The sequence below is a fragment of the Zeus faber genome (assembly GCF_960531495.2).
Source record: "Zeus faber genome assembly, chromosome: 18".
Taxonomy (NCBI): Eukaryota; Metazoa; Chordata; class Actinopteri; order Zeiformes; family Zeidae; genus Zeus; species Zeus faber.
Genome location: NC_137210.1, coordinates 30289766 through 30303358, shown reverse-complemented (window position 1 = coordinate 30303358; position 13593 = coordinate 30289766). Strand labels below are relative to the sequence as shown.

The 13593-nt window shown below is 51.6% G+C and overlaps 1 protein-coding gene across 1 annotated transcript in view; it reads right to left on the bottom strand.

Annotated features, from left to right (window-relative positions):
- Positions 1-430: 430 nt before the first annotated feature.
- Positions 431-13593, bottom strand: part of kalrna (kalirin RhoGEF kinase a) — a 119192-nt gene continuing 106029 nt past the window's right edge. Inside the window, exons 48-57 of the mRNA XM_080018985.1 lie at positions 13555-13582; positions 8364-8526; positions 7720-7841; positions 7460-7591; positions 7179-7346; positions 6869-6947; positions 6739-6790; positions 6509-6657; positions 6288-6426; positions 431-2773 (exon numbers count right to left, since the gene is read on the bottom strand). Coding sequence (XP_079875111.1) covers positions 2228-2773; positions 6288-6426; positions 6509-6657; positions 6739-6790; positions 6869-6947; positions 7179-7346; positions 7460-7591; positions 7720-7841; positions 8364-8526; positions 13555-13582 — 1578 coding nt within the window. The 3' untranslated portion in view covers positions 431-2227. The remainder of the gene's footprint in view (positions 2774-6287; positions 6427-6508; positions 6658-6738; positions 6791-6868; positions 6948-7178; positions 7347-7459; positions 7592-7719; positions 7842-8363; positions 8527-13554; positions 13583-13593) is intronic.

The following is a 13593-nucleotide window of genomic DNA, read 5'->3' as shown; positions in this document are numbered from 1 at the left end:
TAGAGCACTGAAAGTCGAAAACCTCTCAGAAGCACCTTGAAAAAACTCCGCCTGCTTCAACTTGATGCCGCCATTTCTTTCAAACACACCTGTTCTTCTGCTGACATCACTTCCTGTGCTCTGTCCGTTCGGCTCCTGTTACTAGGCAGATCTGAAGCTTTTTCCTGCAGCAGCCAATCAGAGCGGAGCAAAAAGTTACCTGACAGGAAGCCATGGCCCAAATACAATTAAGACAAAAAAAGGAAAACAAGACAAAATATGAAGAAAATATTTATTAAAACTGAAATGATTTTTATCATAAGTATATTATAAGTATATTATAAGTAATTGAGATTGCGGTCTGACTGGAGTGTTAACCTGTACAACAGCTCCCCCTGTTGGTTGAACACTCTCATGGACAATACACAGACAGACAGACAGGTACGCAGAATGACAGGCAGGGAGAAATACAGACAGACAGACAGGCAGACTGGTAGGCAGACAGACAGAAAAGATTCAGAAACAAGTACTTTGTTTATTAGTAAATCTTTACAAACCAGCAGAGTGCACACACTACTTCCTGTTCATATGGGTGACTTCCTGCAGCCACAGGAAGTCACCCACATGAAGTCTGTCTCTAGCGGACATACGGAGCCAAACACACAGTCAGGAGAGCCGCCTTCCACCGGGCGGGGCCGCCGTGCCGCCCGGCTGCACCAGGACAGATGCATTGTGGGATGGGACGAGCGCAGGGACAGTTTTAACAGGAAACAAACAAATGTGATGCAACTTCAGGACGCTGTGCCAACAGGAAATGACAGGAAACGATGCTCGGCAGGAGCGTTAGCATGCTAGCTATGTGGCTCTCAGATAGCTGCCGGAAACATTCATGTCCTGGGGTTTACACGGGCGGGGTCGCACCAGGCTCCAATCAGGGGAGGCGGGAGGAGTTCAGCCTGAGCTCCTCGGGCCGTCGGGGTTAAAGGGATAATCCGGACAGTTCACAGGAGCTAGGCTAGCCGATCCCCTCTGCAGCCATGCATTGAGCTAACACAGTTAGCATTCAGTCCGTCACTGGCATCGACCTTCTCGTCTGAATCTGCGTAAAATAGATCAGAAGCTCATTTCCCAAAAACCTGGAGCGTCCCTGGAACACGGAGGAAACCTAATAACAAATTTATGACTAATATATAACTAATAAATAAGTGATAAATATCTAATAAATAACTAATAACCAATATATAACTAATACATAACTTGTAAATAACTAATATATAACTTATAAATAACTAATAAATAACTCATATATAATAATAAATAACTTATGTATAACTAATAACTAATATATACCTAATACATAACTGATACATAACTAATAGATAACTTATAACTAATACAGTATATAAGTAATAAATAGACGCAAACACAAAATGAACAAATAGGAATACGAGGAGGAGGAGGATGATGATGCTTCATGATGAAGAGGAGGAGGAGGCGTGTCCAGTACAGGGACACCCATGGGACGAGGAAGCTAACTGTGTTAGCGCAACGCATGGCTGCAAAGGGGATCAGCTAGCCTAGCTCCTGGGGAATGCCCCTTCCGGTGTGTATCTCCAGGCTAGCTGATCCCTTCTACAGCCATGCATTGCGCTAACACAGTTAGCTTCATCCATCAACTTAACTGGATCCCTTCAAGGAACCAGCACAGAAGCTGCTGACATGATGGGATGGATCAGGAGCTGAGAGTCTCAGGTTGTGGGATATAAACCATGTAACATGGCCGCTAGGTGTTTCTGTTGTAGCACAGTCCCATGATGCAGTTTAGCCCCTTCAGCTCTGCACCCGTCAGCTGAGGAGAAGATCCAGGTCCGGTCCGGTCCGGTCCGGTCCGGTCCGCTTCAGTTAAATAAACATTCAGTAAACCAGAGTTGTACATTCGCTCAGTTCAGATTTCCAGGTCAGTCCATTCCAGTCCAGGGTCCTGGAAGGTCCTGGAAGGTCCTGGAAGGTCCAGACTGAGGGGACATTTGAACCCTGACCCCTCATCTCCAGGCTGTTGCTACGACAACTGTTTTCATAATCAATGAATCCGTCATTTTTCGGGGAAAATAACTTTTTCTACCGAATCTTGATCTGCGTCCCTGAGCAAGGCGCCGAGGGCCCGGGTCCCGGTCGGTCTGAGTTCAGGAGGTCGCGACCCCTTCGGGGACCTTTCGGCCTGACCTCTGACCCCCGGCGGCGGCGGGTCCTAGATGTTGTTCCCCAAAGCGCCGCTGACAACGCCCTCGACGCCGGCGACGGGGCGCGCGTCGTGCAGCTGCCGCCGGCGCTCGATGAAGGCCGCCAGGCGGGTGGTGTCCAGCGGCGTCTTGGAGTGGTCCCCGCGCCCCGCCCAGGGGTGCTGCAGGCAGCGGGCGGCGCTGGGCCGGGCCCCGGGGTCCCCCTGCAGCGCCGCCGACACAAAGTCGCGCGCGGCGGCGCTCACGTCCTGGAAGAACGGCGGCGGGAAGCAGAAATCCTGGCGGCAGATGTTGACGCACGTCTCCTCCGGCGACTCGTCCAGGAAGGGCGACGCCCCGCTCAGCAGGACGTAGGCCAGCACGCCCACGCTCCACACGTCCGTCGCCGCGGAGACCGGCGTGCCCCGGATCAGCTCGGGCGCCGCAAACTCGGGGTTGCCTCGCAACAGGTGGACGTAGCGCCGGTGGGCGGAGGAGAGCTGCACCGCGTCGCCCAAATCCACCAGCTTGACACAGGGAACAGCAGAACGGTGCTCCACCATGATGTTCTCAGGCTGAGAGGGAGACACCATGACAACGTGTTGAGCACACGGATGATGTCATCACACCCTCCACAGCGCCAAGTTGATGACATCATCAAATCAATCTACGACAGAAAAAGATCAGAGTTCTGCAGCTTACCTCCACCCTCTTTCATGTCTACGTGGAGGAGCCAGGGATGCAGCTTACCTCCACCCTCTTTCATGTCTACGTGGAGGAGCCAGGGATGCAGCTTACCTCCACCCTCTTTCATGTCTACGTGGAGGAGCCAGGGATGCAGCTTACCTCCACCCTCTTTCATGTCTACGTGGAGGAGCCAGGGATGCAGCTTACCTCCACCCTCTTTCATGTCTAGGTGGAGGAGCCAGGGATGCAGCTTACCTCCACCCTCTTTCATGTCTACATGGAGGAGCTCGCCCCAGGCCACGCCCTAAACAAACAGGAAGTCAAACGGTTGCTCTGTGCAGACGACCTGATGCTGCTGTTATAGAGCAGCGTCTGGATCTCACATGTTCACCCTAGGAAACACCACCCTCGACCACACCCTGTCCTATGATGACCTGGGGCTCCACCCTCGACCACACCCTGTCCAATGATGACCTGGGGCTCCACCCTCAACCACACCCTGTTCTATGATGACCTGGGGCTCCACCCTCAACCACACCCTGTCCTATGATGACCTGGGGCTCCACCCTCGACCACACCCTGTCCTATGATGACCTGGGGCTCCACCCTCGACCACACCCTGTCCTATGATGACCTGGGGCTCCACCCTCAACCACACCCTGTTCTATGATGACCTGGGGCTCCACCCTCAACCACACCCTGTCCTATGATGACCTGGGGCTCCACCCTTGACCACACCCTGTCCTATGATGACCTGGGGCTCCACCCTTGACCACACCCTGTCCTATGATAACCTGGCGCTCCACCCTCGACCACACCCTGTCCTATGATGAACTGGGGCTCCACCCTCAACCACACCCTGTCCTATGATGACCTGGGGCTCCACCCTTGACTACACCCTGTCCTATGATGACCTGGGGCTCCACCCTCGACCACACCCTGTCCTATGATGACCTGGGGCTCCACCCTTGACCACACCCTTTCCTATGATGACCTGGGGCTCCACCCTTGACCACACCCTGTCCTATGATAACCTGGCGCTCCACCCTCGACCACACCCTGTCCTATGATGACCTGGGGCTCCACCCTCAACCACACCCTGTCCTATGATGACCTGGGGCTCCACCCTCGACCACACCCTGTCCTATGATGACCTGGCGCTCCACCCTCGACCACACCCTGTCCTATGATGACCTGGGGCTCCACCCTCGACCACACTCTGTTCTATGATGACCTGGGGCTCCACCCTCGACCACACTCTGTTCTATGATGACCTGGGGCTCCACCCTCGACCACACCCTGTCCTATGATGACCTGAGGCTCCACCCTCGACCACACCCTGCCCTATGATGACCTGAGGCTCCACCCTCGACCACACCCTGTCCTATGATGACCTGGGGCTCCACCCTCGACCACACCCTGTCCTATGATGACCTGGGGCTCCACCCTCGACCACACCCTGTCCTATGATGACCTGAGGCTCCACCCTCGACCACACCCTGTCCTATGATGACCTGAGGCTCCACCCTCGACCACACCCTGTCCTATGATGACCTGGGGCTCCACCCTCGACCACACCCTGTCCTATGATGACCTGGGGCTCCACCCTCGACCACACCCTGTTCTATGATGACCTGGGGCTCCACCCTCGACCACACCCTGTCCTATGATGACCTGAGGCTCCACCCTCGACCACACCCTGTCCTATGATGACCTGAGGCTCCACCCTCGACCACACCCTGTCCTATGATGACCTGAGGCTCCACCCTCGACCACACCCTGTCCTATGATGACCTGGGGCTCCACCCTCGACCACACTCTGTTCTATGATGACCTGGGGCTCCACCCTCGACCACACCCTGTCCTATGATGACCTGAGGCTCCACCCTCGACCACACCCTGTCCTATGATGACCTGAGGCTCCACCCTCGACCACACCCTGTCCTATGATGACCTGGGGCTCCACCCTCGACCACACTCTGTTCTATGATGACCTGGGGCTCCACCCTCGACCACACCCTGTCCTATGATGACCTGAGGCTCCACCCTCGACCACACCCTGTCCTATGATGACCTGGGGCTCCACCCTCGACCACACCCTGTCCTATGATGACCTGGGGCTCCACCCTCGACCACACCCTGTCCTATGATGACCTGAGGCTCCACCCTCGACCACACCCTGTCCTATGATGACCTGAGGCTCCACCCTCGACCACACCCTGTCCTATGATGACCTGAGGCTCCACCCTCGACCACACCCTGTCCTATGATGACCTGGGGCTCCACCCTCGACCACACTCTGTTCTATGATGACCTGGGGCTCCACCCTCGACCACACCCTGTCCTATGATGACCTGAGGCTCCACCCTCGACCACACCCTGTCCTATGATGACCTGAGGCTCCACCCTCGACCACACCCTGTCCTATGATGACCTGGGGCTCCACCCTCGACCACACTCTGTTCTATGATGACCTGGGGCTCCACCCTCGACCACACCCTGTCCTATGATGACCTGAGGCTCCACCCTCGACCACACCCTGTCCTATGATGACCTGGGGCTCCACCCTCGACCACACCCTGTCCTATGATGACCTGGGGCTCCACCCTCGACCACACCCTGTCCTATGATGACCTGAGGCTCCACCCTCGACCACACCCTGTCCTATGATGACCTGGGGCTCCACCCTCGACCACACCCTGTCCTATGATGACCTGAGGCTCCACCCTCGACCACACCCTGTCCTATGATGACCTGAGGCTCCACCCTCGACCACACCCTGTCCTATGATGACCTGAGGCTCCACCCTCGACCACACCCTGTCCTATGATGACCTGAGGCTCCACCCTCGACCACACCCTGTCCTATGATGACCTGGTATGAGGTAGAGGTAGAGACAGATGCACTGTGATATATAAAAGATGGCCGTGCTCCTCAGGGGGGGGACACACCACGCCGCCAGCTGGACGCTTCATCATAGAGCCACCTGCCCTCTACATACTGGTACTTTTTATTACTTTTTACTTTTATTGTAATTATTCATATTATTACTGTTGTTATTATTATGGGGTTGATCTGTTGTTATTGTCTCTAATATTGTTGTTGTTGTTGTTGTTGGTGAGTGCTACCTGCCTTCTTGCTTTGAAATACTGTTGTAACAACTGTCAAATAAAGATCAAGTGAACTGAACTGCCTCCTAGGCCCTGGTCTCCTACTCTCCTGACTCCTAGCTTCCTGTCTCCTAGCCTCCTGTCTCCTAGCCTCCTGTCTCCTATATCCCTAGCCTCCTGTCTCCTAGCCTCCTGTCTCCTAGCCTCCAAGCCTTCTGTCTCCTAGCCTCCTAGCCTCCTGTCTCCTAGCCTCCTAGCCTCCTGTCCCCTAGCCTCCTAGCCTCCTAGCTACCTTCAGGTCCAGGTGCACCACCCTGCAGGTGTGCAGGTGCTGCAGAGCCTCCACTGTTTCTCTGACGAAGAAGGAAACTTTCTCCTCCATCAGGACGTCGTGAGCCACCAGGAAGTCCAGGAGACGCCCGCCCTCCAGCCTGGAGAGAGAGGCAGACAGGTGAGAGAGAGACAGACAGGAGAGAGAGTTGAGACAGAGACAGACAGAGAGGTGAGACCCACAGCTCCAGGACCAGCATGAGGGTGCTGGGGCTCTGGTAGGTGTCGAGCAGGGCCACCAGCTGGTGGTGCTGCACACTGCGCAGGACCTCCACCTCCTTCGCCACCTGCTCCCTCTGCTGCAGCTTCCTGCTGACGAACTTCACCGCCACCTGCAGGAAAACAGCGCAACTGCATGAGGAGACTCCACCAGTCTGTCTGTCTGTCTGTCTGTCTGACTGTCCGTTACTTACCTCCTTCTTTGTGGTCTTGTTTAAACACCTTTTGACGACTGAAAACCGTCCCCTGGAAGAGAGAGAGACAGTGAGGTGTTAGAAGTGAGACAGGCAGGCAGACAGGCAGACAGACAGACAGACATCTCACCTTCCTATCTCACAGATCTCAGAGAAGTTTGACTCAAAATCTTCTTTCCACTGAACAGCTGATCCATCACAGCTGGAGACTACACACACACACACACACACACACACACACACACACACACACTATTATTGTTATTATCAGATTTAATCAATTCTTTCTACTTGTGTGTTCACAGTGTTTACAGTGTGTGTAGCAGTGTTTACAGTGTGTAGCATTATGTACAGTGTGTGTAGCAGTGTTTACAGTGTGTAGCATTATGTACAGTGTGTGTAGCAGTGTTTACAGTGTGTACAGTGTGTACAGTGTGTACCGGCGCTGGGCAGCCTGATGAGGGTGGAGGGCTCCGAGGGAGGGCTGGGCCCCCAGCTGGTGGAGGCCTGCACTCTGAACTGGTAGTGGCCCCCGGGGACCAGACCCTGCACCTGCAGCCAGGGCTCGGTACAGGGGGAGGGGGAGGCCTGTTGCCATAGCAACGAGTCTACGGAGACACGGGAGGGACAGTTTGATGAATCATTTGTCCAAATGGAGTCAGAAGTGAAACATTGAGATGTTTTCTCTCCTTTATTATTGATGTCATCCATCAGCACCCACCCTCCTGCCGGAGCTCTAGGGTGTAGCTGCTGACAGTGCAGCTGGCCGCTGAGGAGGGCGGAGTCCAATGAACCATGACTGAGGAGCTGCTCACATCTTGGGCCACGGGACGACCCGGGGCAGCTGGGAGCCCTGCAGGGAGACAGGTCAGTGCTGCAGGGAGACAGGTCAGTGCTGCAGGGAGACAGGTCAGTGCTGCAGGGACACAGGTCAGTGCTGCAGGAAGACGGGTCAGCGAACAGGGAGACAGGTGGCTCTACCTTGTACTTTGATGGAGGCGGAGGAGGAGGCGGAGCCATGGTCGTTAACTGCAACGCAGGTGTAGATCCCAGTGTCTTGAGGCATCAGGTTACAGATCTTCAACAAGATGTCACCTGTGTCTCTGAGGAGGAGGAGGGGGAGGAGTCAGCTTTAAATGCAAGATAGCTCCTCCCTCCTTGTCCCCCGCCCCACCCCACCTCAGGTCCCTTCAGGCTGATGGAGCCCCGCCCGCCCCACCCCGCCCCGCCCACCTGATGTGGATGCAGCAGCGCTCGCTGTTGACCAGCAGCTTGTGGTCAGGTCCCTTCAGGCTGATGGAGCCCCGCCCGCCCCACCCCGCCCCGCCCACCTGATGTGGATGCAGCAGCGCTCGCTGTTGACCAGCAGCTTGTGGTCAGGTCCCTTCAGGCTGATGGAGCCCCGCCCACCCCACCCCGCCCCGCCCACCTGATGTGGATGCAGCAGCGCTCGCTGTTGACCAGCAGCTTGTGGTCAGGTCCCTTCAGGCTGATGGAGCCCCGCCCGCCCCACCCCGCCCCGCCCACCTGATGTGGATGCAGCAGCGCTCGCTGTTGACCAGCAGCTTGTGGTCAGGTCCCTTCAGGCTGATGGAGCCCCGCCCGCCCCACCCCGCCCCGCCCACCTGATGTGGATGCAGCAGCGCTCGCTGTTGACCAGCAGCTTGTGGTCAGGTCCCTTCAGGCTGATGGAGGGCCGCGGTCGCCCGCTCACTTTGCAGCAGAGAACGACCGAGTCCCCAAACACACACACCACGTCAGACAGAGGGAGGAGGAACTCTGGAGCCACTGGGGGAGGAGGTGGAGGATAAAAACACTAATACAGTATACTCCATCATGCATCATTTAACACACACATTGTTAGGGGTCCAGCCTCGAAGGGACAGGAGCCCTATTATTATTATTATTATTATTATTATTATTATTATTATTATTATTATTTTTATAAAGATAATTATTATTACTATTATTATTACTATTATAACTATAATTATTATTATTATTTTTTTATAATTACTATTATTATGATTATTATTATTATTATTGTTATTATTATTACTATTATTATTATTATTATTATTATTATTATTATTGTTATTATTACTATTATTATTATTATTATTATCATCATTATTATAACTACTTTTATTGCTGATGAAAAACTGACGTCAGTATTCTGTGGACGTCATTGATCTGCTGCTTGCAGACAAGATGAATAAAATGTTTTTTGGGGGCGGTACCGACACATCAATGTCCAAGTTTGATCCAGATCGCTTCAGTATTGTGGAAGAAGTTTGTGATCAACAATGAGTCCCGCACCAAGTTGGTGCCATGCACAGACCTATACTACAATGAAAAAAATCCCAACTCGCATTTCCAAGTTTACGGAGTACACAGATCAGGTGAGTCAGGAACCCAAAGGTTACCACGATACCGTCAAGCACAGATATAGTCTGGTAAAAAAAATTAACCATACAAAATTACACATTCACAGGTATTATTTAAAGAACACAATTAAGTAACATCAATAACCCAATAACATCACTGTCAGAATTTATAGACATCCCAGAGATATCAATGTATACAAACTTCCTTCATTATAATTACTGGTAACAATTAGCGTGGAGCGGAGATACGAATTGGAGTCTCCATTTACCCATTGCTCTGCACTTCCTGTTTTACCAGTTATCAGTCTTTAATAAATATAAATTTTAAATAGGTTTTTTTTCTTGCAAAAAACCTCCATGTGTCATGTAACTGACCTTCTTGTTTGGATGTAATTTATAAAAACAGTTTTTGGGCTAAAGTGTCTGGAACAGGACAACCACTGCAGCTACAGACACGGTTGAGGTGTCGTTAGAACCAGGACGTCTCAGACATCTCGTGGTTCAGGTTTGATCCAAATAGATTCACATTCGGAGCAGGAATTTGTCAAAAACGGACTTAATTTGACCAGAAGTAGCAGAACGTGTGCGCTTCACCCACACACCAAGCTTGTAAGACTTGTGGTCGGGTGGTGCAGCCAGATGAGTTGTGGAGTAAGACGCTTTATGACATCATCATCCAAATCATTATTAATGTGCAGGTTGTGACTACGAACGTCCAATCACATCGTGCTACGTAGTAGGGATGTAACTCTATAAAACTTCACAGTGCCGTACGGTATCTCCTAAAATACCACAGTATATAGTATTTCCGGTATTAATGTTCCCCCTTTGTTTTCTGGATATTCAATGAGTAAATATTTGATATTAAAAAAGAAAGACACATGGTAAAGCTGCCGACCAGCACGGGAATGCGCTTGTCTGAATAAGGAAATACAGTGTATATATATATATATATATATATATATATATATATATATATATATATATATATATATATATATATATATATATACACACACACATATTATATATATATATATATATATATAAATATATACACACAGTGGGGAGAACAAGTATTTGTTACACTACTGATTTTGCAGGTTTTCCTACTTACACAGCATGTAGAGGTCACTTCAACACTTCAACTGTGAAAGAAGAAACTATGAATCTAAAACAAAAATCCAGAAAATCACATTGTATGAATTTCAAATAATTAATTTGCATTTTATCGCATGAAATAAGTATCTGATCACCTACCAACCAGTAATAATTCCGGCTCTCACAGACCTGTTGGTTTTTCTTTAAGAAGACCTCCCATTCTCCACTCATTACCTGTATTAACTGCACCTCTTTGAACTTGTTACCTGTATAAAAGACACCTGTCCACACTCAATCAATCAGACTCCAACCTCTCCACAATGGGCAAGACCAGATATCTGTCTCAGGACATCGGGGACAAGATTGTAGAGCTGCACAAGGCTGGGAGGGGCTACAGGGCAGGATGCAAGCAGCTTGGTGAAAAGGCAACAACTGTTGGCGCAATTATTAGAAAATGGAAGAAGTTCAAGATGACAGTCAATCTCCCTCGGTCTGGGGCTCCGTGCAAGATCTCACCTCCTGGAGCCTCAATGATCATCAGAAAGGTGAGGGATCAGCCCAGAACTACACGGCAGGACCTGGACAATGACCCGAAGAGAGCTGGGACCACAGTATCAAAGAAAACCATAAGTAACACACTACGCCCTCATGGATTGAAACCCTGCAGCGCACGCAGGGTCCCTCCGCTCGAGCCAGCGCACGTCCAGGCCCGTCTGAAGTTTGCCAATGACCATCTGGATGATCCAGAGGAGGAACGGGAGAAGGTCATGTGGTCTGAGACCGAAATAGAGCGTTTTGGTTTAAACTCCACTGGCCATGTTTGGAGGAAGAAGGTGATGAGTACAACCCCAAGAGCACCATCCCAACTGTGAAGCACGGAGGTGGAAACATTATTCTTTTTTTGATGCTTTTCTGCAAAGGGGACAGGACGACTGCACCGTATCGAGGGGAGGATGGATGGGGCCATGCGTCGAGATCTTGGCCGACAACCTCCTTCCCTCAATAAGAGCATTGAAGACGGGGCGTGGCCGGGTCTTCCAGCATGACCACGACCCGAAACACACAGCCAGGGCAACGAAGGAGTGGCTCCGTAAGAAGCATCTCAAGGTCCTGGAGTGGCCGAGCCAGTCTCCAGGACCTGAACCCAATAGAAAATCTTTGGAGGGAGCTGAAAGTCTGTGTTGCCCAGCGACAGCCCCCAAACCTGAAGGACCTGGAGAAGATCTGTGTGGAGGAGTGGGTCAAAATCCCTGCTGCAGTGTGTGTAAACCTGGTAAAGAACGACAGGAAACGTCTGATCTCTGTCATTGCAAACAAAGGTTTCTGTACCAAATATTAGGTTCTGTTTTTCTGATGTATCAAATACTTATTTCATGTGATAAAATGCAAATTAATTACTTAAAAATCATACAATGTGATTTTCTGGATTTTTGTTTTAGATTCAGTCTCTCAGTTGAAGTGTAGCTATGTTCAAAATGACAGACCTCTACATGCTGTGTAAGTGGGAAAACCTGCAAAATCGGAAGAGTATCAAATACTTGTTCTCCCCATTGTGTGTGTGTATGTGCGTGTGTGTGTGTGTATATATATATATATATATAATATATATAGAATATAGATGTGTGTCCGAATTGTGTACATTTTATTTTAGTCCTAAAGGTTAAAAAAGTGGATGAAATGTCTGTGAGGGACGTGCAGTATTGAATCTGTTTGAATGGAAGTGTGTTGACAGGGACCTGACAGGAAGTAGACAGGGACCTGACAGGAAGTAGACAGGGACCTGACAGGAAGTAGACGGGGAGCTGACAGGAAGTAGACAGGGACCTGACAGGAAGTAGACGGGGACCTGACAGGAAGTAGACGGGGAGCTGACAGGAAGTAGACGGGGACCTGACAGGAAGCAGACGGGGAGCTGACAGGAAGCAGACGGGGACCTGACAGGAAGCAGACGGGGAGCTGACAGGAAGCAGACGGGGACCTGACAGGAAGCAGACGGGGACCTGTCAGGAAGCAGACGGGGAGCTGACAGGAAGCAGACGGGGAGCTGACAGGAAGCAGACGGGGACCTGACAGGAAGCAGACGGGGACCTGTCAGGAAGCAGACGGGGAGCTGACAGGAAGCAGACGGGGAGCTGACAGGAAGCAGACGGGGACCTGTCAGGAAGCAGACGGGGACCTGACAGGAAGCAGACGGGGAGCTGACAGGAAGCAGAGGGGGACCTGTCAGGAAGTAGACGGGGAGCTGACAGGAAGTAGACGGGGACCTGACAGGAAGTAGACGGGGAGCTGACAGGAAGTAGACGGGGACCTGACAGGAAGCAGACGGGGAGCTGACAGGAAGCAGACGGGGACCTGACAGGAAGCAGACGGGGAGCTGACAGGAAGTAGACGGGGACCTGACAGGAAGCAGACGGGGACCTGTCAGGAAGCAGACGGGGAGCTGACAGGAAGCAGACGGGGACCTGTCAGGAAGCAGACGGGGACCTGTCAGGAAGCAGACGGGGAGCTGACAGGAAGCAGAGGGGGAGCTGACAGGAAGCAGACGGGGAGCTGACAGGAAGCAGACGGGGACCTGAGAGGAAGTAGCCGGGGACAGGAAGTAGCCAGGGACCTGACAGGAAGTAGACGGGGACCTGACAGGAAGCAGACGGGGACAGGAAGTAGACAGGGACCTGACCGGAAGTAGCTGGGGACCTGATAGGAAGTAGACGGGGAGCTGACTGGAAGTAGACGGGGAGCTGACAGGAAGCAGACGGGGACCTGACAGGAAGTAGCCAGGGACCTGACAGGAAGCAGACGGGGACCTGACAGGAAGCAGGCGGGGACCTGACAGGAAGTAGACGGGGACCTGACAGGAAGTAGACGGGGAGCTGACAGGAAGTAGACGGGGAGCTGACAGGAAGTAGCCAGGGACCTGACAGGAAGCAGGCGGGGACCTGACAGGAAGTAGACGGGGACCTGACAGGAAGTAGACGGGGAGCTGACAGGAAGTAGACAGACACCTTCTCATTTTTAGGATAAAGTCACAACACCAACAAGTGCATCTTGTATTAATAATTCAGTGCCACCAGGACTCACTGCGTCATGACCTCAGCCGATGCTGCTTTCAAGGAAACTCGGAAAATGTAACTTGTTTCAGACGTAACGCTGATGTAGAGACGAGCCACAGCACCAACTGATGCTGCCTTCCATCCATAAAGAACCATGTGTATTGCTGCCTGCAGCTATATTTATTGTTACTATATTTATTATTATTATTATTATGAGTAGTAGTGATAGTAGTTATAGTAGTAGTAGTATTATGAGTCATATTTCCTCATGATCTTACCTTCCTGGATGAAGTTCGGGTTCAGGAGCTGAAAGAAGA